Source organism: Myotis myotis, unplaced genomic scaffold, assembly GCF_014108235.1.
Source record: "Myotis myotis isolate mMyoMyo1 unplaced genomic scaffold, mMyoMyo1.p scaffold_m19_p_1, whole genome shotgun sequence".
Lineage (NCBI taxonomy): Eukaryota > Metazoa > Chordata > Mammalia > Chiroptera > Vespertilionidae > Myotis > Myotis myotis.
The window spans coordinates 724975-751201 of record NW_023416313.1 but is presented as its reverse complement, the minus strand read 5'-3'; the positions used below and the strand labels follow the sequence as shown (position 1 = coordinate 751201).

At 63.0% G+C, this 26227-nt stretch overlaps 1 protein-coding gene across 2 annotated transcripts; it reads left to right on the top strand.

The window, feature by feature from the left end:
* Positions 1–426: 426 nt before the first annotated feature.
* Positions 427–25647, top strand: LETM1 (leucine zipper and EF-hand containing transmembrane protein 1). Of its 2 annotated transcripts, none has more exons than XM_036326891.1 (14): positions 427–844; positions 4808–4868; positions 9989–10430; positions 12236–12379; positions 12728–12865; positions 13580–13783; positions 18377–18496; positions 19671–19802; positions 20103–20243; positions 20704–20832; positions 20948–21082; positions 21903–22093; positions 22584–22722; positions 23285–25647. In XM_036326891.1, exons 1-14 carry the CDS (start codon positions 766–768, stop codon positions 23432–23434), a joined length of 2205 nt encoding a protein of 734 aa, XP_036182784.1. In that variant the 5' UTR covers positions 427–765; the 3' UTR covers positions 23435–25647. The 2 variants fall into 2 exon arrangements, with proteins under 2 accessions (XP_036182784.1, XP_036182779.1); XM_036326886.1 differs by having other exon boundaries at positions 479–844; positions 20701–20832.
* Positions 25648–26227: the final 580 nt, after the last annotated feature.

Genomic DNA, 26227 nt, shown 5'->3' with positions numbered 1-26227 from the left:
CTCCACGCCCCCAGCCCGCTGTCCCCGGTGTTCGCGCCAACCCCGCGGGCGTGACCTCCTCTAAGGGCGGGGAGGGCGGGGCTCCAAGGTCACGCCGCCCGGCGTCGCTGGGGAGCCGGCGCTGGAGCCGGCGGGGCGGCTGCGGGTGGGGCCGGCGCTGGCGGGAAGTCCCGAGGCCCCATCCCGGGCGGGGGGTGGGCAGGCGGGGCGGGACCCGAGGCCGACGGCGGACACGGCGTGTGGGCTGTGCGCCCGCCGCCGCTCCGACACCGGGGGCCCCGCGGCGCCGAGGCCGACCACAGAGCGGCGGGGCCGGGCTCCCCAGTCCCGGTGGCCCCCAGCTGCCAGCCGCCTCCGGACGCGGAAGGACCAGCACCACAGCTCCCTCCGCGAGTGCGCGGCGGCGCGGCGAGGACCAGAATGCAGCGCGCGGGGCCGGCCGCGGGGCACGCCGGGACCGGTAGTCGGCCGCGGGGCACGCTGGGACCCGTAGTCGGCCGCGGGGCACGCCGGGACCGCCCTCACCTGGCCGGCGGCGGGCGCCCGAGGGGCCCAATGGGAGCGGCGCCCGTCGCCCCGCCCCGCGCCGCCGGACGTCTGTGCCGGGACATGGTCGCCGCCGGTGCCGGGTCCTTGAGCTGAGCGCCCGCCGCCGGCAGCCAACCGCCGCCTCAACCGTCCGCGCGGGCGGGCCGAGCCGCCGCCAGGCCGGCGAGGAGGAGGAGGAGAAGGAGGCCGCCTCAGGAGGCGGGAGCCGCCGGACACATGGCGTCCATCTTGCTGAGGAGCTGCCGCAGCCGGGGGCCCGCCCGCTTCCCGGCGCCCCGCGCCGCCGCCCGGGGGGGTAAGTAATCCGCCGTCGGCGCGGGCCGGGGGCCGGAGGACCGAGCTGGGGAGGGGGCTCCGGGCGGCGGGACGCGGCGGGGCTGGGTCACGCCGGCTGGGCCCGGCCGCCTGCCCCGCGCCACGCCCCGGCGGGCGGGCCGGTTGCCGGGCACGGAGGCCGTGCGTCCCGGAGGCCGGCGGGCGGCGGCCTGTGACTCGCTCGCGCCGTGACCTCAGCCGCCCGCCGGCCGCGGCGAGCAGAGCGGGGCCGGGAGAGCTTTGCAGGGAACGCGCTGCCGTCCGCCCGGCGCTGTTCGCGGGGAAGCTCCGTGGAACGCGGCGCCCATCACGAGAGCAGCCGCGTCCTTGGGCCGCTGCCCGGGCTCCGAGACGAGGCGGCCGGGGGAAGGCGGGGGAGGGGGGGCGGGCAGGACCTGCGGGGGGACCTGCGCCTGCACCCGGGGCGCCCGCGACCCCAGCTGGGACCCGGGAATCACACCCAGCGCGGGCTCCTCGGGGTCCCCCCTCTCTCCACGAACCCCAGGTTGCGGGAAAGAGGACGCTTGTCCTGTGAGACCGAGACCCGAGTGAAAGGAGCCTCCCGGGGCGCGATTCTGGAAACTTTTCAGCCGCGATGGCTGCCGGGCCTTTGGAGCGCTGGCAGCGGGAAGGGCCTGCGTGCCGGTGCCGGTGCCGCCCGGCCGGCCGCTCCCCGCCGCGGCTCCTGATGACGGCGCCCTGGCCCCCGCCTTCATAGCGCTGGGGTGGGCGGGGCCAGCCTGGGTGGCGGTATCGTTTCGGGGTCACGCGTGTTCCCTGTGGTCATGTCCCCCGCGGGGTGGCCGCCAGGCCGCGGGTTTGCTGTGGGCGGCGGGCTCCGGCTGCTGCGGCCGGTCCGGTCCGGTCCGGTCCAGGCCCGGTGCTGGCATCTGACACCTGACATCTGACATCAGGGCGCCTCTTCGTTGCAGTCGCGGAGCCGGTGCGGAGACTGTTAGCTGCGGCCGCGCGGGTCACTGCCCTTGTTCTGACACCGTTTCCCTGTGACATCCTCTCCCGTCCCGCGCGCTTCTTTCTCACGGACCCTTCTCATCCCGGGACCCCAGGAGCCGCGGCGCCTTCAGCCAGTTTCTCTCCAGCTTCCCGGGTTTCGGGAGGACTGGTGGATACATTGTGGCCGCTCCTCTGTGGGGATGTACCCGTGTTGCTCAGGCTCAGAGCGGCTGTGGGTCTTGGGGAGCGTCCTCATCCCTCTGGTCCAGGGGCCAGCTGCCAGCGTGAGGCTGGGGGGGGGGTCTGCCAGGCCCCCTGCTCTGCGGTCACTCCCCGCCCCCATTGGCACGCCGCCCTTTGGAGGAAGTGCTGTGTGCAGGGCATCTTGGGGCGGGCCTGGGGCTGCCTAGAGGTGGGTGGGCCAGGCTCACCTTCACCTTCACCAGGGACTGGGTGTGAGGGCAGAGGGCAGGTGCCCTCAGGGAGGCTCCCAGCCGTAATGGAAACGGCCTCAGAGGAGCTGCCTGGGGGAGCCGGGGGTCTTAGGGCTGTGGAATGGCAGGTGCCCATGGACGCTGGGTCAGGTGCACCCACAGGTATTCAGGTACAGTGCCTGTGGGGGAGCTGGAGGTGGGGCAGCTGGCGAGGGAGAATCCGGGGTCCCATGAAGAGAGGTGTGGGGTGTGAAGAAATACGCTTGGTCTCTGCCCCTCCCCCAGTTCTTGCCAGAGCTCCAAAAGCCCTTGGGATTTCTTGTTCATATTTTTAAATATATACATAGGCCCTGGCTGGTGTGGCTCAGTGGATAGAGCATTGGCCTGTGGACTGAAGAGTCCCGGGTTCGATTCTCGCCAAGGGCACATGTCCGGGTTGTGGGTTCGGTCTCCAGTGTGGGGCGTGCAGGTGGCAGCCAATCAATGGTTCTCTCTCATCATTGATGTCTCTCTCTCTCTCCCATATATTTTATTGATTTCGGAGAGGAAGGGAGAGAGGGAAACATCAATGATGAGAGACAGTCATCCATTGGCTGCCTCCTGCACGCCCCACACAGGGGGTAAAGCCCGCCACCCAGGCATGTGCCCTGATGGGGAATTGAACCTCCTGGTTCATAAATCGACCCTCAGCCACTGAGCCACGCTGGTGGGTGGAGTTCCTGGAGTGATCAGGGTGTCTTGGGTGATACATAATGAGCCACTCTTCCTCTAACCTGAGTGTATGCTAATGAAGTCCCTGTGATTAGCGGTTTGGACCTTCTACCCCACCCCCAACCTCGGGGAGAAGTGGGGGCCTGGAGATTGAGCTCAATCGCCAGTGGTCAAACAGGTAACCAGTCATACCAGGTACTGAAGATAAAGGTCTTGGACAGGGAGGCGTGGGGAGCTTCTGGGTTGGCGGCACTTGCTGACCCCACAAGGAGGAAGCTTCTGCATTCAGGGCGGCTGGACCTTGAGCTGTGTGCCTCCTCCTCTGGGCGGCACCGTGTCCTCTGTAGTGAACTGCAGCAGCAAGGAGAGCACCTTCCCGGGTCCGGTGTCATCCCAGCACGTTGTCAGGCGAGGCGTTCAGGGACCTGCATCTGTAGTTGGTAGAACGCGGGCAGCCTGGGCACCCTCCTTGCAGCTGACACGTGGGCGGGGCGGGCGGGGAGTCTCGTGTAACTTGGGGTCTGTACTAACCCGGGTAGTGTCAGCATTGAATGGTAGGACACACACCTGGTGTGGGAGAGTTGTTGTGGGAAAAAAAAACAACACAGCAGGGCTTCCAGGAGGAGGGGGTGTCCACGGACCACCTTGTTGGCTTCTGGGAGGCATGTGCAGGTGGGGAGCCATTTCTGAGCCAACCTGAGGGGGGGTGCTGGCCTGGGCAGGCAGAGGGGACAGGCCAGGGGTGAGGGGCAGACTTCTTTTTGGGAGACAACTGGGGACTCCCCGGCTGGAGTGGTGTGTTGGCCATGTGTTTTGTAATGTTAACAGGAAATGTCACGTGTGAAATAGGAAAGGTACTTTATGAACCATGGTGACCGAGCTAGTGAGCCCAGCCCCCAGCTGACAGCCAGGCTGACATCCACGAGCAAGACTCTAAATTTAATGTTTGATGGGAGCAGCTTTCTGCACAGGAAAGTGAGACTAGTCTGTGTTGACAGCAGCCTCCTATCGAATTTCACAAGTGACAGCTGGAGTCCCTGTCCTCAGAGGGTCCACCTCGCCTGGCCGCACCGCAGGGCCTAGAGTGGGGCCGGCCCCGGTCCCGTCCGTCTTCTGTTCTGCTGGCCCCAGCGTTGGCTCTCGGCAAGCCCGGCCTGTTCCAGGCACTCCTGCTCCTGCCGGCCTTGCTGCCAGCGCCCTCCAGGCTCCCCGCCTGCGCCCAGCGGCTCAGGACTGTCCTGTCCCCTCAGGGCCTGACCGCAGGAGGCCCGCAGGCCGGTCATGTGGGTGACCCTGCACTTATGCTGAGGGGGACTAGTGAGGTAGGGCAAGGGTCACAAATACAACCAGATCCTCACATTGCGCTGTGTGCTCATCAAGGTTTAGCCAAAAAATGGCTTACTCTTGGCGTTTGTTTTCCCAGGAATTCTCAGCCCTCGCCCCTCGTGTGGGCAGGGGAAGCGGTGGGTCACCTGGGTGTGGCCTTGCTGGCACGCGGGGCTGCCTGTGCGTTGGGGTCCTGTTCCTTCTGGCTCTGCCCACCAGAGCCAAGCTGGAGCCAGCAGGGAGCTGCCCCTGGGGCCCTGAAGCTGGAGTCCCTGGGCCTTTGGCTGGCGCTCCGCTTGGGAGATGCGGAGCCAGGGGCTGACTCGGGCTCCCCTTCTCCCCTAGAGCCACCCCAAGACCCCGGGCCGTCCCGGGGCAAACCCTTCCCCTGGCAGCACCCTGAACTGTTCAGCAGCCACTCGGGGTTCCAGCTCACCTTAAAGGGGCTCCTCAGACTCGCCGCGGTGTCAGCATAGAGCGCCTGGTGTGAACTGACCGTTTCCTCTGCTTTGCTGCAGGTAGCCCGGGGGACCATGCCTGTCTCAGCTGTGCCAACACCGTGGGGTGGATCAGCCGCCTGTAAGTAAGCGTGTCTGCCTCGAGGGCTGCTGGAACGATGGGAACCCTCCGTCTGGGGAGCCAGTGTCTCCTACTCTCCTGTTTCTTATGTTTCTGCTTCTTTGAAAAAACACAAACGTGTGTATATATAGTTTAATATGTTTGTATTGACTTCAGAGAGGAAGAGAGAGGAGAGAGAAACGTCAATGCTGAGAGAGAATCATGGATCAGCTGCCTCCTGCACGCCCCAAACAACCAAAACTTGGTGGTTGTGAAAGCAAAGTTGTGCTCAAGCGTATTTCCCATTTTAGGACTGTATGAAGTGCTCCCATGAGCCTGCCCACAGCCTTACACGCGTGTGCGCGTATCTGATGGCAGACCGGCAGAAGCATAGCCTTCGAGGGGACACGACAGAGTCTGTGTAGGAGCCCCTCCCAGCAGCAGCCCCACTGGCCCTCTGCAGCCAGAGTGCTCCCGGCTCTTGATTTTCGTTAGATTTCTGTGGCCACAGGGCTGTGGAACCCTTCTGGTTACGACGGGAGCCTTTGATGTACGAGCAGAGGACATCTTGACTCTTGGTCTTCGTAGATTTCATTCTGAAGTGGACTAGGGGCATTCAAGGGCCTGGGCCTGTGGGTGGTAGGAAACAAGGGGCCCTGCGGCCCCAGGGGTCTGGTCCTGGTGCGTGAACGAGGTGGCCCCCGGCTGGCAGTCAGTGCTGGGTGTGTGGTCGCTGGTTTAGAGTCCTGACGGCCAAGCCAGGTTGGGGGCGGCTGTGCGGTCGGGTTCACCTGCAGGAGCAGCCCAGGTGCCGCTGACCGGGCCCTGGAGCCTGCAGGACCAGGGCCTGTCCCGTGGGCGCGGCTGTTCCTGGGCCGCGCCTGTCACTCGTGCGAGTTCTCCAGCCGGCCCTCGTCTCTGGGCTGTCCCTCAGTGAGATTATTTCAATTCTAAGATGGTCTTTTTGGGATTGTAACTGAAATGCCATTAAATCCATAAAATCATTGGGGAACACTACCTTTTTTAAATCCTCACCTGAGGATGTGTTTTTATTGATTTTTAGAGGAGAGGAGGGAGGAGAGAGAGAAACATCAATAAGTTGCCTCCTGTATGCGCTCTGACCAGGCATCGAATCCACAGCCTTTTTGGTTCATGAGATGCTCCAACCAACTGAGCCACCCAGCCACGGAGAGGAATGTTAACTTAAAAAAATATATATATATACACACACACACACACACACACACACACACACACACACATTATTGATTTCAGAAAGGAAGGGAGAGGGAGAGAGAGAAACATCAATGATGAGAGAGAATCATTGATTAGCTGCCTCCTGCACGCCCCCACTGGGGATCGAGACCGTAACCCGTGTATATGCCCCGACTGGGAATAGAACTCAATCACTGAGCAACACCAGCTGGGCCACCTTCTCATTCACATACCGTGTCCCTGGTGTAAGTAGTTTTATTAAGACCTTTTCTCTCTTCCAGAAGAAGGTATGTCAGTTTCTTTATATGGGCCACACTTACTTTCTTTAGAAAGTTAAACAGTCGCCTTTACGACAGTTCCCAGAGGTGACCTGTGTGGTGGTGGGATGCGCCTCCTTCCGTGTCTTTACGCAGGAATCTGTCTTCCTGGGCCAGCACTTCACACAGCCCACTGAGCACTGTAGCTGCTGTGGTAGCCTCTGTAGTCAGCGCTGGGGCCGTCCCCCACACAGTGCCTTGGCTGTGTGGTTGCAGTTCGGACCTCAGTGGCCAGGCCTGTTGTCTCCGGGGCCAGGCCTGACAGCTGTGGCCATGCGCGCGTCCTCACAATAGCAAGCCGTGTCTGGTGTGCATTGCTGTGTGTAACCGTAGCTTGTTTTCTCACTTCAAAGTTTTTATTAGCAATGGGTGCTGACTTTGTCGAGAACCTCTAAGATTCAAATATACCTGCACTCATGGTTCATATCTGTATATACACCTAAGCGACCATTTGAGCGGTAGCTGTGACCCGCACTGGCCACCAGGGGGCAGACGCTCAACACACAGGCATGGAAACATGGAACTGATGAATCTCAGAGGGAATGGGTGGAGAGGGTGGGAAGAGATTAACCAAAGATCATATATGCATACTAGAGGCCTGGTGCACAGATTCGTGCACCAGTGGGGTCTCTGAGCCTGGCCTGCGGGGATCGGGCCGAAACTGTCAGTCCAATATCCCCCGAGGGGTCCTGGATTGCGAGAGGGTGCAGGCCAGGCTGAGGGCCCCACCGGTGCATAGGCACCGGGCCTCTAGTGAAATCAAAAGCTGTGCTTTATTGATATTTTTTATAAGTTCACAACTTTTAGAAAGTTAAACAATAGGCTCAAACTAGGAATTATAGAGGAGAGGCAGAATCTCGTGTCATTTTCAGCATCCACAGATTTTACTCCTCATTGTGATCGCACAGTATGAGAAATGCTGAGTCGCACAGGGACGTGTCTGCCAGTGGCAGCCACTTGTATTAGTTGCTTTGCAATCTCAGTCTTTGGTTGAAATGGGTCAGGCCCGGATGAGTGAGCAGGTGGACAGTTTCTGGTCCTAGACCTCGTTGTGGACGGTCACCCCGCTGCTCCTGACCTCTCCCCAGCGGTGAGAGGGAGGCACCCCGCTCTGAGGACCAGACTGTAACCTCGTTCAGTGGGAAAACCTGGCAGCGGGAGGCTATATCCTTAGGCTTCACGGGTGTGACTGTTCACAAGCTTGGCTGTGTTGGCGCCCGGTGCTCCCCGCACACGCGAGGGGTTGCTAGGTGGGTGGTGCGGGGCCTGGGGCCTCCAGCAGGCGTTGAGGTGCTGTGGGTGGTGGCCTCTGGCTCCCCAGCTGGGGGCCTGTGGTTTCTCTCGTCTCTGGGCAGAGGTGCCCTGCCCCTCTAGTGTCGTGTCCCTGAAGGACAGTGGTGTCCCGGTCAGGCCATTGTCTTGGTGGGCTGTCCCTTCCAGGGGACATGTACCAGGAGCTTAGTGGCCGTGAGCCACCGCCGTGCGCCCTGCTCCTCTGCCAGGCCCTGCCTCGCCTTGCTCTTCTGGGCTGGGCGGCAGGCGGCTGGTGGAGAAGGACGCAGCCTGCGTCCTGCAGGGAAACGCGCAGCGAGGGGAGCCCCGACGCGGGCCTGTGCTCCAAGGGGCCCTCCTCGGTGACCACGTGCTCCCTGCGGACATGTTGCCTCCCCCGGGGGTTCCCTGAGTGGGAAGGTGACCTATGAAAAGGGGGAAGAAGGAGAAACAGGTGTGGCTGGTGCAGGGGGTGCGCTGCTGCCCGCGCAGGTGAGGGGCGGTGCTTCTCAGGGTGCTGGGCGCGCTGGCGGGCGTGGGCAGAGCAGGGGCGGCCTTGACGATGCCATCTGTCCCGGCTGCCCCGGAGCGGTGGCCGTGCCCAGATTGGTTTAGTTCAGGATTTTTAAATAGTAAATGATACCGTATGCTTTTGAAAATAGCTCACCCTTTCTGGCTAGAGTGTTAGTAACAGTCTCTCTAACGTGCTTAAAGGCAGCAGGCCCTCGCTGCACACCAGGTGCTCCTCAGCTCAGTCTGGCTTCACACATCTGTCCGAGCCTGTTGGCTGCCCCTGGAGACTGTGATGTCACGCCTTCTCCTGGAAGCCATTGGCTTCCTGGCTCATGGAGGGTGGAAATTGGATACTCAGCTTGATGAGGCCAGGAGGAAGGCTGATCTGTGTGTGTGGCCACTGTCCCCCAGGACAGGCGTGACAGTCACTGCTGCAATGGTCAGGGGACTGCCGAGCCCGAGCAGCCCTCCTGTGCCCTGGCAGCCTGTCCCCCGGGGCCTGAGACTCAGGACAGGGAGGGTGTGAGGGACAGAAGTGGGGCGCAGAAGTGGGGGGATGGCGGTGCCCTGTGCTAGCTGTACCGGCCCACGATAAGCTACGAGCTTCTTCCCGCCCCGATTGGCAGCCTCTCACCCACTTTGTGGGCAGTTGCAATAGCTGCCACTCCTGTGCTGTGCGCCAGATGCTGTCACACAGTGTGGCAGCACACACACTTCCAGAGGACATTCTGAGGCACAGAGAGGTGATTGGCAGGAGACGCTGGGTGTGCCCTGAAGTAAGTCGGAGCCTGTGCCACCTGGAGGCAGGTGTGTGCCTGACCAAGGAGAGGCTTCAGTGACAGACGAGTGGGAGATGGAAACGGAAGGGACTGTGGGGCAGCTGTCCCAGTTGGCCCTGTAGACATCTTTGTCTCTGCTGCAGCCGGAAGAGGGTCTCCTCATCGAGTGCAGACCCTGGGTGGTGCCAGGCTCTGGCCGGGCACCATAAGCTGCGGGTGGCACGGTCCCTGCGCCAGGCACTCAGGCTGCTGCCGCCCTCCTCCCAGGGCCGTTTTGTGGGTGGACCCGAGGATGCAGCTGTAGGGGCCCGGGGAGCAGCTTGGCCTACGTTGGCGGCCACAGCCTGGGCGCCCTGGGGCCTGAGTGTGGATGGAGAGGGCTCAGGTGCGCAGATACAGAAGCCCCTGTGGTCTCCCACGGGGCTTCACGGAGCCGGTGCAGGGGAACGGAGCATGCGTGATGGATTTGAGTGTCACGGGCCAGGAGGACAGGCTGTGGGTCAGGCGGCCTGAGGGAGCAGCGCCTGCCCGTTGCTGGGGCGAGGGGAGCAGTGAGGGGCTGAGTGGGAGGCAGTGGGCTTGGCAAAGGCTTCTTGGTGTTTGCTATTTTGTGCCGACACCTGTGGGCGCCGGGTGGTAGGTCCAGGCCATCGTTGACGTGGCACGTCCTCGCTGATCTTCAGGACGTGCTCAGGAACGGCAGGTCTTTGTAGAAGGCCACCTTCTACAGGGGAGAGGGCCTCCCTGCTCCACACCCCACCCCCAGATTCTCAGAGCCTGTGGGAATGGGCCTGGGAGACCCGCCCAGAGCTGGGGTGTCTGTTCCGGGTCCAGCTTTTGCTGCCTGTGCTTGTGTCTTGCCTATGAGGCCCCAGCCCCTGTGGCTCCGGGGGTGCAGCTCCTCCACCCACCCTGCTCTGGAGGGAAGGGCTGGGTGGGCTGCAGGCATCGGGAAGGGAAGTGGAGGGTGTGTTTTGTGCGCAGGGAAGACGGTGTGTGGGGGAGGGGGAGGTCAGACATGGCTGTTTGCTCTCTCCCTTCCCAGGCGTGTCCTGCCGGGCGGCTGTGCTCCCGTGCACCTTTCCTTCGGAGGCGACCCCCTGGGCTGCTGGACTCGGAGGCCCCAGCGCGCGTGTGCGGTGGCCCGAGCGCCGTGGGCCCCGGCCTCCGCGGGCCGGCTGGTCGCCCAGCCGCAGCTCCCGCCCGCGCGCTGCTGGCACTCCTCCCCCGCGCTGCGCGACGACTCGGTGGTGGAGAAGTCGCTCAAGTCCCTCAAGGACAAGAACAAGAAGCTGGAGGAGGGCGGGCCGGTGTACAGCCCCCCCGCGGAGGTGGTGGTGAAGAAGTCCCTGGGGCAGCGGGTGCTGGACGAGCTGAAGCACTACTACCACGGCTTCCGCCTGCTCTGGATCGACACCAAGATCGCGGCGCGCATGCTCTGGCGCATCCTCAACGGGCACAGCCTGACCCGCCGCGAGCGCAGGCAGGTAATGCGCACGCCCGCCCCGGGTGCCCGGTGCCGCGGGTCTGTCCTCTGGGCGCTGGTGCCGGGGTCCTCTGACTGCTTCTCCCGCCGACGGGGCCCTGTCTGCTGAGCTGCTGGTGGCCTGCCTTCCCGTCCCGTTGCTTCCCCGTGGTTGGGCTGCGCACCTCCTTCCAGGTGTTTGCATGGCTTGTGGGGTCTGTGCTCCCGGACCCTGTGTCTTTTATTTTGTGCTGATCCCAGGGGACAGGGGCAGCTCCAGCCCTCAGGGCCTAGGAGCCCGAGGACAGGCCCTGGCTGTCCTTCCCTGAAGGCTGACACCGAGGCTCCTCCGTGGGAAGAGGGGCCTTGGTCATGGCCGGGGGTTGCTTGTGGCCTGTGAGCACTGGCTTCTGGCTTTATGCGGCGCTCAGGGTTCCATGGACCACGTAGGAGTGTTTACTGGCTGGAGTCCAAGGGATGCTGGGAGAAGGGCACAGATGGGTACTTTGAAGAACAGTTGGATTAGAATTTCCCAGTTAGTGTTTACTGGACATGGGTTACACGCGCACTGCCTTTCGGGGACTCGCAAGATAAGGCTGTATGGTTCAGGTTCTCTTCTGCCCCTCCCTGCCCTGTTCTGCTGTGAAAGTTACAGGGTTTTTGCTACTTCGTTGAAGACAATATGTGCTGTTATGAAAAAAACAAAGCACACAGTTGACCCTAGCCGGGTTCAGCGGTTAGAGCATCGGCCCAAGGACTGGAGGGTTGCAGGTTTGATTCTGGTCAAGACACGTCCTCAGTTGCACCTGTAGGAGGAACCAATCAATGTCTCTCTCACATTGATGTTTCTAAAAATCACTGGAAAAATATCCGTGGGTGAGGATTAACACAACAAAATAAACAAAACGCAGCACCCACTTGACGGGCCTTTCCATGGCCAAATCTGGGACCATTTGAGCATAAAATAAAAACAAGAATGCATTGTAAACAAATGAAAAACGAATGTGCGGACAAGGCAGCAAAGCTGGTGAGCGGGAGGTGGGGTGAGTGAGGAAGTTGCTGCTTTGGGAGCATCAGTAGAGACGGGAAGCACCGTGGCTGCGTGACCTGGGAGAGAGGTGGGTGTCGGCCTGGCCTCCAGTGCCTCCACACAGCTCCCCCGGCCCTGCCCAGCAAGGGCAGCCCTCCCTCGGGAGCTGGTTCTTGGCGGGAGCACAGCACCCACACCCAGCAGCCGGGGTGTTTCTAGACGTGACCTCTCTCCCCAGAGGCCTGCTGGCCAGTCCATCGGGCGTGGGGCGAGGACATGGAGAGGCAGCCTTGGCCTCTCCGCCCACAGCCCTGTGAGTGGCAGCCGCGCTCGCCTGGCGGGGTTCTGACGACCCCCAGTGGCCTCGGGGGCGGGGGCGGGGGCAGTGTGTTTATGTTGGGGAAGCACTGGGTTTTCTGTAACGATCGCTGTGCAGTTCAGTGCTAAATCCAGCCCTTTCAGGAAGAGCCAGAGAAATGCACGGCCTTGGGGGTGGGGGGGGTGGCCACAGCCTCCCAGCAGCGACCCGTCCTCGTGGTTGCTCTCAACCGGCCAGGCCCGCCTGTGGGCAGCACTGTGTTTGCCGCAGCTGTTTCCCCAGAGCAGGACCCCAGGGTCCCGGCTTAGTGCCTCTGGGGCGGGTCCCGGAGGCCCCAGCGCTGGGTGCTGCTCCCAGCCAGCTCTCCTGCAGGCCCGGCCGAGAGGGACGGCCCGGGAGTTCCTGTGGGTCCCGGTGGCCTGGAGCTCCCGGCCTGTAGGACGTGCGCCGTGACCTCTGACCCCGCCACTCCTTGCAGTTCCTCCGCATCTGCGCAGACCTCTTCCGCCTGGTGCCCTTCCTGGTGTTCATCGTGGTGCCCTTTATGGAGTTCCTGCTGCCCGTCGTGGTGAAGCTGTTCCCCAACATGCTGCCGTCCACCTTCGAGACCCAGTCCATCAAGGTGAAGGCACCGCCCTGCTCGGGCTTCGGGGCGTCTTCCTTCACGGTGCCCCCCCCCCCTGGGGGGGGTCACCTTCTCTTAGACGTGTGTGCAACATGGTTGCTCCGGACCCGTGTCTTCAAGCTGGGCTGAGACCATTCGTGGGGTGGGATGCAGGCCAGCCCCCAGCTGTGCGGCCCTGCCTGCTTCGGTCAGTGAGGTCTTGTGGGGACATGTGCCCAGCCGGGTGTGGACTCTGCCAGCCCTGCTCTGGGTGGCACAGTGGGAGGCAGGAGCTGGAGGGGACGCTCCAGCCCCGCTCGTCGGGGAGGGTCTGGGCAGAGGATAGCGCCCGTCTCTGCCCCGCAGGAGGAGAGGCTGAAGAAGGAGCTGCGGGTCAAGCTGGAGCTGGCCAAGTTCCTCCAGGACACCATTGAGGAGATGGCCCTGAAGAACAAGGCGGCCACGGGCAGCGCCACCAAAGACTTCTCCTTGTTTTTCCAGAAGGTGCCCTGATGCTTCGGAGCCCCTGTGGCCTCAGCCCACTGTCCTTAGTGCTGGTTAGAGCCTCGGGCCACCTGTCTTCTCTGGGGAGTGGTCCTCATTGCCATCCTCCCTTTTTCTACTGTAGCAGCAGGGGGCGCTCCTGACCCCCCTTCCCAGGCAGGCGGGCGGACGGCAGCTGCTGCCCAGGGTCTATGGAGGTTCCCTCTGCACTCAGGTTGAACCTCAGTCCGAGAACTTGAACCCGCTGACATTCAGTTACTTGCCTCTGCCTCCAACTTTGCAGCAGCCCCAGGAGAGGGAGAGTTTGGCAAATGAGGAACCTAAGACCCTGCAGTGTGACGAGCGGGGGGTGGGCAGGGGAGAGGATGGACCACAGGCTGCTCCACAGCCTGCTCCACAGCCATGGCTGAGGTGGGGAGAGTGGCAGGGCCTCCTTGTCAGCAGGGGGAGGCCGGGCCTCTTCCAGTCGCCAGCCTACCCTCCGGGCTGGGCTGCCCTCGGGGTTGAGTCTTAGAGGCAATTCTGAGGTTGTGCCTGATAGGCCAGGCAGTCCACCTCCCCCAGCTCCCGGTCCTCCTCATTTCCTCACTTGGGGCTGGTGGCCCCTGGGCCTGGGAGGGGTGCTGTGCGCAGGTGTGTGTGTGTGCACACATGCCTGTGCATGCTCAGGGAACAGGCCCCCACCGTGAGTAACACTCAGCATTGCTCCTGCAGATCCGAGAGACCGGGGAGAGACCCAGCAATGAGGAAATCATTCGTTTCTCCAAACTGTTTGAGGACGAGCTGACCCTGGACAACCTCACGCGGCCGCAGCTGGTGGCGCTGTGCAAGCTGCTGGAGCTGCAGTCCATGGGCACCAACAACTTCCTGCGCTTCCAGCTCACCATGCGGCTCCGCTCCATCAAGGCGGACGACAAGGTGAGTGACGGCCTCGAGGTCGGGCCATCCTCGCAGCAGGGGTGGCATCGCTAGTGGTCTGTCAGCCTCGCGTCGCGGCTGTGCCCACCTGGTGGGCGCGTGGGTGCTGTCTGCTGGGATAAAGGGTCCTGGGATCGTGCCGTCCAAGTGACTTCCCACCTGGCGTGGCATCGGATCCTCCCGTGTTGCCTGGGCTCATTGGGAAGGTGCGTTCTGACGCCTGGCTGACGCTTCCTCTGATGAGCGCACTATAGCTTGTCCATTCCTGCAGCCAGTCTTCTGCTACCCAAACAGCACTCCAGTAAGTTTCTTTTTTTTAAGTACATATATTCTTACTGATTTGAGAGAGAGGAAGGGGGAGGGATAGAGAGATAGAAACATCTATTGGCTGCCTCCTGCACACCCCACACTGGGGATTGAGCCCGCACCCTGGGCCTGTGCCCTGACGAGACCAGACCTGAGCCTTGGTGTATCGGGGTGATGCTCTACCAACTGAGCTGCCCGGCCAGGGCATGGGTTGAATTGCTCTTAGACCCACTTCTGAGTTCCTCATTTCAATGCCAGGGTTTTTGTTTTTTTTTAAGATTTCATTTCTCACCTAAAGCTGTCCATCTTGCTGTCTGTTTTCTTGAACATGTTAGTCTTAGTTCACGTCTAATTCCAATAACAGTGTGAAACAGGTGTTCATTGTTTTCTCTCTGGGCTTGGCTTGTTGGTCGTATTTAGCTTTTTCAAATAGAGACCTTGTCTGAAGTGAGGTTCTGGGTGGTGTGGTCCTCCTCCAGGAGCCCCCACAAGGTCACCACCCCAGGGCTGGCCTGGCTTCTGGGGTGCCCTCTGCCTGGAGCTCCTATGGCACAGCCCGGGTGCCCGCCTGCTGCACAAGGCTCTGCCAGCTCCTCCCCGGTGCCCGCTTAGCGTGAGGCCCGACGCCAGGGGGTTCCTGCACTTTCTGCTCTCTGGACTGAGCCCCCGGACCCCCGCTGCTCCTTCTTAGCCTGGCAAGATGGCTGCCTCTTAGCAGTGGTCTCTGCCTGGACTCCGCCTGCTCCAAGTTGGCGTATGCCGCTGGGCCGGCGGCTCCCGGATGGCTAGCTCACTCCCTGGCAGCCTGGTCCAGCCCGGCCCACAGACTCTCACTGCCCTGAAGCCTGGTGGTCGCTCTCCCGTCTCCAGACGCGCCTGTGTCCTGTGGTCCCTGGCTTCTCCGGCTCCCGGGGCAGCTACCCTTCCCTGTCGTCCTGAGTGTGTGGGGGCGAGAGGAGCTCGGCTGCGGCCGCTGTGCGTCTCTCCCGGGAGGGTGTGCTCAGGGCACCGCTCTGCTGGAGAGCAGCGGGCGGGCCGTCCTGAGGCGCCATCTTCTCGGGAGGCGGCTCCAGGCAGGGAGCCGGGTGGAGTCCCTGCCACTCACCCGTCCTGTGACCTTGGACAAGTCATCCCACCGTGAAGTGCCTCAGATTCCCGCGACCTCCGCTGTCGATAGGGGGTGGGCCCTTTCCCTGGACAGGAAGCAGGAAGCATACCTGAGAGGGCTGTGGTGTGGGGGGGCCCTGGGACCCCAGGAACCACCGCGTGTCTTCATGCCTCATACCCCAGCCTTGGGCGACAGAAACACTGGCAAGTCCAGAGCCTGCTCTCGGCCAAGAACAGGACAGGCTTGCCCTGGGAGAGAAGACTCCATCCAGACACCCCAGGACACACTGGCCCCGCCCCGCGTCCATGGGTGGGTGTGAGACCTGCACCCACCTGACAGTCCTAGGACACTTCCTCCCCCTGCGGGAGGTGCGGTGGTGGAGGCCAGGCGGGGCATAACGCGGTCTCCTGCCTCCCAGCCGGGGAGCCGGGAAGCGTGCAGGACGGAAGCAGCACCGTGCCTGTCCCAGAATGCACCTGGGTGCAGCTTATGGGCTGGCTGATGCACAGAGAGATCGGTGCCCGTGAAGGGAGCCTGCTGTTCCAGGTTCCCTGGAAACGGCCACGGCGCCCCCGAACGGGAAGCAGCAGCAGGGGAGGCTGGAGGAAAGGGGCTGGGCCGTTGTCACTGGTGGGGTGGCCAGCTGGAGACGTTGGTTGGGCAGGAAGTGAAGCAGAGGTCGGGGTTTGTGGTTAAAGGGTTGAAAGGTGACTTTGTGCACCCACGAAAGCTGGGCTGCCAAGGACATGCAAATAGCTTGGGCCATCAACAGATGCCAGATAACCAATTGCAAAATCTATAAAGATGGTTAGAACAGCGCCCCTTACTCTCCCAGAGCCCTGTCAGGGGCAGCTAAGAGGACTGAAACGGGACCCAGTCTCATAACGTCATACTCCACACACCCGGGCTCCAATAGGAAGCTGCTCCTCATGCCCAGGTACAGTCCAGCATGGAAAACTCAGTGGTGGGCCCTCCAGTAGGATGGACAGGACAAAATACAGGCTCCGTGAACAAGGGAAGTTGTAGAATTTAACATGTGAACTACAAAGAGGACAGTGAGAAAGGGCCAGAGCCTCTGGGACCTGTGGGCTGTTGCAGAACTAAGATACGTCGTGGGGGCTCTGGGAAGAGAAGGGACAGGGTAGAGCTGGAAAAGTGCTCGAAGAAGTCATGGCTAGACACTTCCCCGAGTCCTTCAATTCTACGAATGTAAGCAACCGAGGGAACCGCGGACAGGACAGACCCAAAGCAACCCACAGCCTGCAGGACACGTCGCAGTCAAACTAATGAGCCTTCAAGGACGAAAGTAATGAGGGCGAACAGCATCTTGCCTGCAGGACAAAGACTACAGAATGTCAGCCCACAGTTCTGTGTCCAGCAGCATTCCCTGTTGGGCGAAGAGGAAGTCAGACCTCAGAAGAGGGAAAGCGACCGTGTGTTCCCAGCAGGCATGTCCTCGAAGACCCTGACGGGGGTTTTTGAAGCAGGAAGTGATGGGAGGGCCCTGGAAACCAGGAAGGAAACGTCAGATCAGTCCAGCAGGCTCTCCGCGCGTCTCCCGGATGACGTTTGACGGTCAAAGCACAAGTGATGGCGCCGTGGCGTGGGGCTCTCCGTGTGCGATTGGAAGAGGGCGCTTCCTCCGGTTCACCTGGACGGGGAGAGGACACGCGGCCGGACCGGTCACGCAGGTGTGGTGCCCGCGTGGCCACGGTGGGGGCTGGCTCAGGCAGCAAGGACACGCCTCGGTGGCCGGGCAGTGCGGCTCCTTAAAGTGCCGCTAGTGAAGGGCCTGTGCAGAAACAGCTGCCAGGCTCTGGGATTTTGTTTGTTTGAATATATTTTTTTAATGATTTCAGGGAGGAAGGGAGAGGGAGAAAGAGAAACATCAATGATGAGAGAATCATGGATCGGCTGCCTCCTGCACGCCCCCCACTAAGGATCAAGCCCACACCCAGTCCTGAGCCCTGACTGGGAATCGAACCGGGACCTCCTGGTTCATCTGGTTCATAGGTTGGCGCTCAACCACTGGCCCACACCAGCCGTGCTAGGCTGTTTTTGGAAATTCGAGCCCAGGTAGCCTCCAGGAGCCCTTGTTTAGTAGGTGTCTTATTTTCAGGGTCCACACACAGGAGGGCCACCCAGAAACACTAGAGAGGTCGCAGTGGGATCACGGAACCCCCAGGAGGATGGGGGCCGGAAGCAGGCACGCAGTTTCTTCCTGAGCACTGCATGCTGGGCAGGGCCAGGCGCCCTCAGTGGGCGAGTGTAACCAGGGCCGTGCTGGGCTGTGCTCCTTGGCACGGAAAGGCGAGTTGTTGATACTCTGGCAGCCTGTGTGAATGGTCTTCATGGAATCCCCGCAAGTTACATGGATCCTGTGTGCGCTTGTGCGTCGGATGCAGCGAAATGAAGGGCTGGCTGGGCGGGAGGTGGTGGGAGGGACGTGCTGTCACCTGGCTGTGATCTCGTTCTGCACTTGGGGTGATGTCACCATGGGGCCCGGATTTGGCAGGTTACCACCACCTGTCTCATCTCAGGATGAATGTTTAAGAAGATGGGGTGGGGGCGCCCCTGTCCCCCTCAGGATACTGCGAGTCGAGGTGGGGGGTGGGGACAGATCGGGAGCGCCTGTCGTTCTGTCTCTCCCCTCCCTCTCTCTCTCCCTCCCTCCCCGCTCTCCTCCCTCCCTCCTCTCCTCCCTCCCTCCTCCCTTGCACGGTGTCTTTGGCGCTGCATCCCATGTCCTTGTCTAGGGGACTCCTGCGTGCCCCTCTTCTCCCTCTGGCTGGGAGCGGTGGCTGAGGCTGTGAGACATCTTGGGAGCCTGTGGTCGCTCTGCTCTCTGCCCTTTCTCTTCTGTCCAGCAAACAGCAAGGCTCGGGTTGGGCTGGGTGGGCTGTGGGCAGGGACAGGTGCTGGGACCCTCCCCACGGGCCTGGGTGGAGGCGCCCTTCTTCCAGACTCCGGCCTTGGGGCTGGTCCTGGCTGTGTGCGCTCCCCAGGCCCTTCTTGGTCAGTTCCTGTCCCTGCAAACCCAGGCGGGGCCTTGGTAGGGCGTGTGTTACTTAGCAGAGCCTCTGAGGCCGTGGCTGACAAGGGGCACGTGGTTCCCAAGCAAGTGGCCATTAAGCCGGGAGCCTCTGGTGCCCTTTCAGAATGTTGACTTTCTTTTCCAGCTGATTGCAGAGGAGGGTGTGGACAGCCTCAACGTCAAAGAGTTGCAGGCGGCGTGTCGGGCACGAGGCATGCGGGCCCTGGGAGTCACAGAAGACCGCCTGCGGAACCAGCTGAAGCAGGTGCGTGCTCACGGCGGCTGGGCCAGGGGCATGGCCGCGGGCGTCAGTCCCGCTCAGGCTCCTGTGGGAAGTGTGGAGGAGACCTGCAAGTCCCGCGGGCTCATGGGCAGCGGCCGGGCCTCATGCGCGGGGCCTGCACAGGTGCCTGACTCGGTCTGTGGTGCCCGGCGCTCCCCATGTGCGGAGGCCGCGGTGGCTCCCAGGGCTGCAGTGCGGTCCTGTCCTGTCTGTCTGCTCCCGTCCTCTGGGCAGGTGAGCGCCGCGTTAGCTCTTGGAGACACGGGCATGTCTCACCGAGGCCAGGTTTTAGCGCACCGCCCTCCAGAGGCTCAGGGCGGCTCTGCCCTCCCCGGTGGGATCGGCCCTGGGAAAGGCGGCGCTCAGAGCGATTCGCCTGCCACATCGGAAGGTGGAGGGTGGAGAGCGTGAGGGCGCCCAGCGGCCCGCCTCCTGACCGCCATGCTGCGGCCCCTCCTAGGGGGTCAGTGCGTCCTCCAGATGGAGGCCAATGCGCAGCCACCGGTCCCGTCGCGCGATGTGCTCCGCGGCGGGCCCTGCCCTGTCCCTGCCGGGGGCCAGCGTGCACGCGGCGTTCCCGCCTCACGGAGCTCGCTTGGGCGTGCGGTCCAAGTGTTCTCGCCCCTCCCTCCTCTGGTTACTTACTCTCCTTCGCATTTCTCCCCGACCTTTGAGTTCCTTCTCATCTCATTTCTGTCTTGTGTCCAGTTTTGTCCAGAGATTGTCAGGGTCTCTTGTCGGTTTGATGTTGTCTTTTTGTCACTAGAATAGCTTCATGTGGTGCTGGCCACAGCAGGTGGGAACCCCCAGGCCACGGGCATTCACAAACACCACCGTCAGGGCCTGGTGCCATTTTGAAGCGAAGACTTGGCTGGCAGCGAATCTGTCCATCAGTGTTTGGCGCCTGGAGGCCTGTCTGCCGGACGCTAACTCAGGGTCCTCAGGCGTCTCGTGCCGCTGACCGGTGGGCATCGAGTCAGGAACCGAGGCAGTGAATCAGCCCCATCCACCCAAGTCCTGTGTGGCTGTTTCCCCGCCCCCTCTCTCCTCCTCCCCCACCAGATAGGGCAGCGGAGGGCCAGGTCTCATGTGTGGGTGGGCCGAGGCCGGCAGGTGAGGCCGGCAGGTGAGGCCAGGCCTTGACCTTCGATTGCAGTGGCTGGAGCTCCACCTGCAGCAGGAGATCCCCACATCGCTGCTCATCCTGTCCCGAGCCATGTACCTCCCAGACACCCTGTCGCCCGCCGACCAGCTCAAGTCCACGCTGCAGACCCTCCCCGAGATCGTGGTACGTGTGGCCGGGAGGACCTCCTGCCCTGTGCTCCAGGGGCCCCCTGGCTTCTGAGGGCAGGACCACAGGACACCATGCACAGCCGTGGGACCCTCGCGCCCACCACTCACCCCCTTCTGTCGGTCTGCAGTGAGGGCCTGTGAGACTCATGGGTGGCCTCGGGCCTCGTGACCCTGCAGCTGGGGCCCCGCAGTACGTCCTGTGCCCCCCAGGCCCGGGGGCTGACAGTCAGGGACAGGGGTGTGGGCCTCTGGGGGTGGCAGCCTACGGCTCACCCCAGGTGCGCCCTCTCTGCAGGCCAAGGAAGCGCAGGTGAAGGCGGCGGAGGTGGAGGGTGAGCAGGTGGACAACAAGGCGAAGCTGGAGGCCACGCTGCAGGAGGAGGCGGCCATCCGGCAGGAGCACCGGGAGGAGCGGCAGAGGCGCTCGGAGGCCGCGGTGAGTGCCGGGCGCTGGTGCCGCACGGCTCCTGCTGCACCTCTGCAGGCCCTGCCTTGGGGACGGGCCTGGGCTTGGGCCCTCCTTGCCTCCTGGGTGGCCGGCACGGTCGGGCAGGTGTGCTCGGGCCGCCCCGGGGCCAGCTTCGCCCGCCCAGGCTGTGCTCAGGACCCCGGCCCCGGGTGGGCTCCAGCTCCCACACGCGTCCCCACGCAGCTCCATGCCGGGGTCAGGAAAGGGCCGGAGGGTGGGAGAGGCTGGGCTGTGCCTGCCCCTGGTCACCAGGTCGCCTGCACTGAGACCGACGGAGGCAGGTCACGCTGCTGGGCGACCCGAGTCCACCGTCACGTCGCTGGCTGTTGAGTGTGCCCTCCGGCCGGCGGCATATCAGCGCGGCGTGGGCGCCTGGGGAAGGCCGTGGGTGGGTGGCACTGAGCAGCCCCGGCCTGTGTTTCAGAAGGAAGTGGCGCCCGAAGCGGTGGAAGCTGCCCCAGGGAGGCCCGTGGCCGAGCTGCAGCCGGAAGTGGTGGATGCGACCCTGCCGTCAGAGGCCCTGAAGGACACGGCCCCCGTCCTGGAGGGCGTGAAGGTGACCAGCGCCACGTCCACGACGGAGGGGAGCGGAGGGCGGCCTGTGCACCGCCTGAGACTCGCCCCACTGAGGGACCCCCTTCATCGGGGTCTTTGCTTTGCTTCCTTCCCAGGAAGAGGAGATCACCAAGGAGGAAATCGACATCCTCAGCGACGCCTGCTTGAAGCTGAAGGAGCAGAAGACGTCCCTGACCAAGGAGAAGGAGGAGCTGGAGCTGCTCAAGGAAGACGTGCAGGACTACAGCGAGGTGCGGGCCAGGGCTGAGGGTGCGGGCCTGAGGGTGCGGGGCTGAGGGTGCGGGCCTGAGGGTGCGGGGCTGAGGGTGCGGGCCTGAGGGTGCGGGGCTGAGGGTGCCGAGCTACAACGAGGTGCGGGGCTGAGGGTGTGGGCCTGAGGGTGCGGGGCTGAGGGTGCAGGGCGGGGGGCCTGTGGGATTTGCTCCTAAGACTATGGTTTCTTCCAGTTTCCAAAAACACCTCCATTGAATATCTGATAGGCCAAAGGGCCGTGTTATTACTACAGGCCCTTGGAGAGGAAGGGGGTCTGACCAAGTCCTCTTGAGGGACCCGGTGCAGCCCACCAGCTGCCTCTCCTGGCAGCGGCCGCCCTTGGTGTCTCCGCACCTGCAGGCGCCAGGTGGAGTCGGGGTGGTTCTGAGTGAAGTCTTATTCATTCCTGACTTTCTTTCATAGTCACTGATTTTGTTACTTATCAGTGTCACTTCCTAATGGGACTTAAAGGAGCCACGCTTTCACAGCTCTGCTGGGAAAATATGGCTGATTGGAGAGAGCAGGTTCCTCCTACACTCAGGCCCCCGCCACGCCCCTCCCCGAAGCTGGTGGGGGACATAAGGCGATGCTGATGCTCTGACTCTGATCTGTCACTCGCCACACACGCAGGGTGAGGTGCCAGACAGACTGCATCTCCTTTCTAGACAAGGGTGTCCAAGTCCACGGAGCCCAGAGCACGTGTGTGCTGGGCACGGCATGCGGTGCCGGTGTGAGTTAGTCACCGTGTAACCGCACGTAAGTGGTTAGGACAGTCCTTACACGGTGTGATCCCATCAGGACCTGCAAGAGATTAAGAAGGAGCTTTCGAAGACGGGCAAGGAGATGGAGGTGGAGGAGTCCAAAGCCAGCAAGAGGCTGACCAAGCGGGTGCAGCAGATGATTGGGCAGATCGACGAGCTGCTCACGCAGCTGGAGGCGGACCAGCAGGCTGGCAAGCTGGGCCCCACCGCCCCGGGCCTGCCCGCGGGGTGAGTGCAGCCGGACGCCGAGGACGGAGGGCTCGGGCTGCTGACCAGTGCGTGCACAGCCTGGTGCCCAGCTGCCCTGCCTTGACCCAGTGTTTTCGGCCAGAACCCCGCCTCCCGTCAGCCTCTTTTCTCCACGAGGCTGCCGTCAGCGCGCCATCCTCTGTCCCTGTGCGCCGCTGTCCGCCCTCCCCACCGCGGCCACCTCGCTCCAAGCACTCAGTAGTCACCCACGTGGGGTCCCAGCATGACTGCCCCCAGGTGGTGGCTGACCTCGCGCCCCGGGCCGGGCTCTGTGCTGTCCTGTCCTCGGGTGGAGACCCTTCCCCAGATGAGGGCAGCGTCCGCTCCTGGTTGACCTGCTGGGCTGTGTGGGCCCATCTGCCCTCACTGGTCCAAAGAGATCTCCCCACGTTTACGGGGCGGGGCTGTCCTGGGCGCCTTGTGACGGGTGCAGGCTGTCACATGCAGCTCTCCCTGTCCCCCTCCCCAGGGACACTGTCATCAGCGTCACCGAGCTCATCAGTGCCATGAAGCAAATCAAGCACATTCCAGAACACAAGCTCGTCAGCCTGGCCTCGGCCCTGGACGACAACAAGGACGGCAAGGTCAACATTAATGACCTGGTCAAGGTGGGTCTGAGGCCCTGGCAGGGCTGCTGCTGCGGTGGCTGGATGGGCAGACCCCGGGGAGGGGGGTGCGGGCAGTCCTAGGGGCCTGTATGGGGGACTTCTGAGGCCTGGGGGTGACCCTGAGGGACCACGGGGGTCCCTGGCACATGGAGCTTGGGCAGCCCGAGGCTGGAGCAGCCCTGCCGTCCCAAGGAAGCCCGCCAGTGCTACTTCTGCAGGAGCTTTCACGGGCTCTCCTGGTTCCCAGTCCAGCCAGTGCAGGGCTGGGGCTGACTTGGTCTCGTTGGGAATCGAGGGTTGCAGGAGCACGTTCGGAGCCCTCGCCTTGCCGGCTGCAGGGGCTGGAGGGCAAGTTCAGGCCCCCTGCCCCTTCCCTGGGGCCCTCGGGATGGACAGCAGCTCGGTGTCCGCACCCTGCACCCTGCCGGAGCCTCTGTCCAGGGCAGGCCTGGCCCGATGGACGCTCCCCGCAGCCTGGGCCCCGGGGAAGCACCGGGGCGGCGTGGGGCCGAGTGCTGGTTGAGGAAGCCGGCCCCGAGCCCTGTCCTTCCTGTGTGTGCAGGTGATCGAGCTGGTGGACAAGGCGGACATTCACATCTCCACCAGCCAGGTGGCCGAGATCGTGGCGACACTGGGGAAGGAGGAGAAGGTGGAGGAGAAGGAGAAGGCCAAGGAGAAGGCCGAGAAGGAGGCGGCCGAGGTGAAGGGGTAGCTGCCGCCGGCCCCTTCCTGCTGAGGCGATTCTATTAGTGACACGTCTAATATTTTGTCTGGAATAAATCAGGAACTTCCATCATCAAGCAATTTTTAATTTTCACCATTCCACGAAGAGCCAGTCAGCCTGGAATCCCCTGCCCCAGGGAGTCGTGTCTGCGTCCCTGCGTGGCCACGGGCCGGCTCACGTGGCTCGGGCCTGCGCCCGTGTGTGTCCTGGGAGGAGGCCCGGCCCGTGGGCCCTCGGCTCAGGACACTGGTCTGTGGACTTGGACGCCCGACTGTCGGGGCCACGCCAAGCGCTCTGTGGCCTGCGAACCACGCCTGAGGACCGCCACGCTCCTGGGGCCTCCGTCTGCCAGCTCTTCTCGATGCACCTTGGTTCTCACCTGACCCCTTACCAATTCGCCGTCTGCCTGACTCGGGCGTGACCCTAATGTAAATACGGCGTGGCCCACTGACGAAGCCTGGCTGTTTGCGTATTCATTGTGCTGGTGTGGCTTTTAGAAAGTTTACTAAGTGGGGTTGTGAGCACCACGCCCGGGGGCGATACCACTGCGCCCGCCCAGCGGCGGGCCTGGCCCTGGAGCCCCGGGCGCCACCCTGTCAGCCCTGCAGCCCCGGGGCCTCCAGGTGGCCATCATGCCAACTCCTGGCCCAGCTCCTTCCGAGACGCAGGCCGGTGGCCACTCCCAGGCTGTGGTGGGCACCCCTGGGGCTGGCGAAGGGCCCTGTGCAGCCTGGCACTCGGCAGTCTCAGTACCTGGCGCTCAGGCAGGTGTCTGCGTGGGGGTGGGCAGGGCCAGGTGGCCTGTGCCCTCAGCTCTGACCCACCCTTCAAGGCAAGACTGTCCTTTCGGGGAATCCAAGCGTAGGCGTGGCCAGACTCCCGGACGGACGGGCGGTCTCAGGAAGGAGCTGCTCAGTTAGCTGGGCCTTCCTCCCGGGTGCTGAGGAACTGACACGGCATAGGAGTAGCGTTTGTCTCCCCAGACGTCAGCCTTTGCACAGGACACGGGGCGCACGGTCTATCCCAGGGGTCCTCAAACTATGGCCCGCGGGCCACATGCAAATACAAATATTGTATTTGTTCCCGTTTCGTTTTTTTTACTTCAAAATAAGATATGTGCAGTGTGCATAGGAATTTGTTCATAGTTTTTTTTAAACAATAGTCCGGCCCTCCAGCGGTCTGAGGGACAGTGAACTGGCCCCTGTTTAGAAAGTTTGAGGACCCCTGGTCTATCCCATCGGTGTGTGCACTGCGCTCTGTGCCCCGTGGTGCTAAGGGTTGCCTCACGCATTCCCGTGGCCTGGCTTTCAGCTGTGACCTGCACTTGAATGATAGCTGGCCAGTGGCCAGGGACGGTGGCTGTCCTTCTGGTGAGCAGTCCCATGGGGCCGTCCGCCGCACCCGGCTCCTCCGTCCTCACCACCTCGCCAGGCCTGAGTGCCCTCCGCTGCCATCACCCTCCTGGGTGGCCTGCAGCTTTGGAGAAAGCGTGCCCCCCCCACCCCCCGCAGGGCTCTGTGCGTGCACTGGGCGCGGGCTGCTAGCGGAGCCTCCGCTTCTGAGGTGGGGTCTGCTCTGGGCTCCCCTGGCGTTTGTGTGGCTTTCACTGTCCTGGATTTACTCGCTGCCGCTGAAACCCGTGCTCAGACGCAGGCAGAGCACGTGGTGGGCCTAGAAATGGGAGTCGCGGTGGCTAAGGGGGCTGTTGGCCCTGCCCTGGCGCTGCGCCCCCCACACTATCGGAGCGTCACAGAATTTTCACGTGTGTCCTTGGTCACTGGAGTCTCACCGTCAGGATTCGTCAGCCCCGTGGGGCCGTCCCTGAGCCGGCGTTCTCACTGCGGCCCCAGCCTGTACACTGGCTCTGCCCACGTGTCCAGGGCCCGGCTTCACACGTGTCGTCACCTTTCTTGGAATCATGTTTTTATGAAAACGTCGAGTTGATGTTCCTGTAACAGCTCAGAGGAGGATGTCACGATGTCTCGATTGTCCGCTGGCGGCAGCTGCGCGGCCGGTTGCTCTGCCTCACCCTCTGCACAGGAGGGGCACGACCTCGCCTGCCGGCGCCAGCCCAGCGCTGGGTGTCCCCTGCTGTGGCAGGCGCGCTGCCGCCCGTCACCCTGTGCCCAGACGGTCCCTGTGCTGGGACCAGGCGCCTGTCTGCTGTAAGGACGGGATTCAATAAAGCGCTGCCTTGGTGACCTGTGGCCCCTCAGTGATGGATCTGTCCAGGTCGGGAGGCTCACTGCCTGCCCAGCCCTCCCCCATCTGCCCCCAGTGGATGCCTCCAACCTGGGGTCACTCAGGACAGCACAGCTCTGTTCTGTAAGACCGAGGCCCCCTGTGCACTGGGCCCACTGCCTGGGGGGCTTCCTGGAGGAGGCGGGTGCGTCTCACCACAGCCTGCTCCCCAGGGCCGTGGGCAGGGGGCTTCCCCTGGGTGGAGAGCAGGCCTGCCGGGGAGGGCGCCCACAGAAGGCACAGGTGGTCTCCTCCACCCTCCCAGCCCCTTGGTGGATAGGACCCCCACCACCCCAAGATGTCCAGTCTATCTTGGGGGGCCTCCCCCCTGCACTGGTACCAGGCTCCTTGGGGGACCAAACGGGCTCCCTGTCTGAGGGCCACCCTCCCGAGACCCGCTGTGGCCTCAGCCCTCCCCTTCCCCCTGCCTGGCCTCTGGGCCAGAGGTGCCCCCCAGCCTCATCAGTGCTCCCAGCAGGTACCCAGACCCTTGGTGCTGTGGGTCCTTCCTCAGGCGGACCCTGGGAATCCAGACAGGCC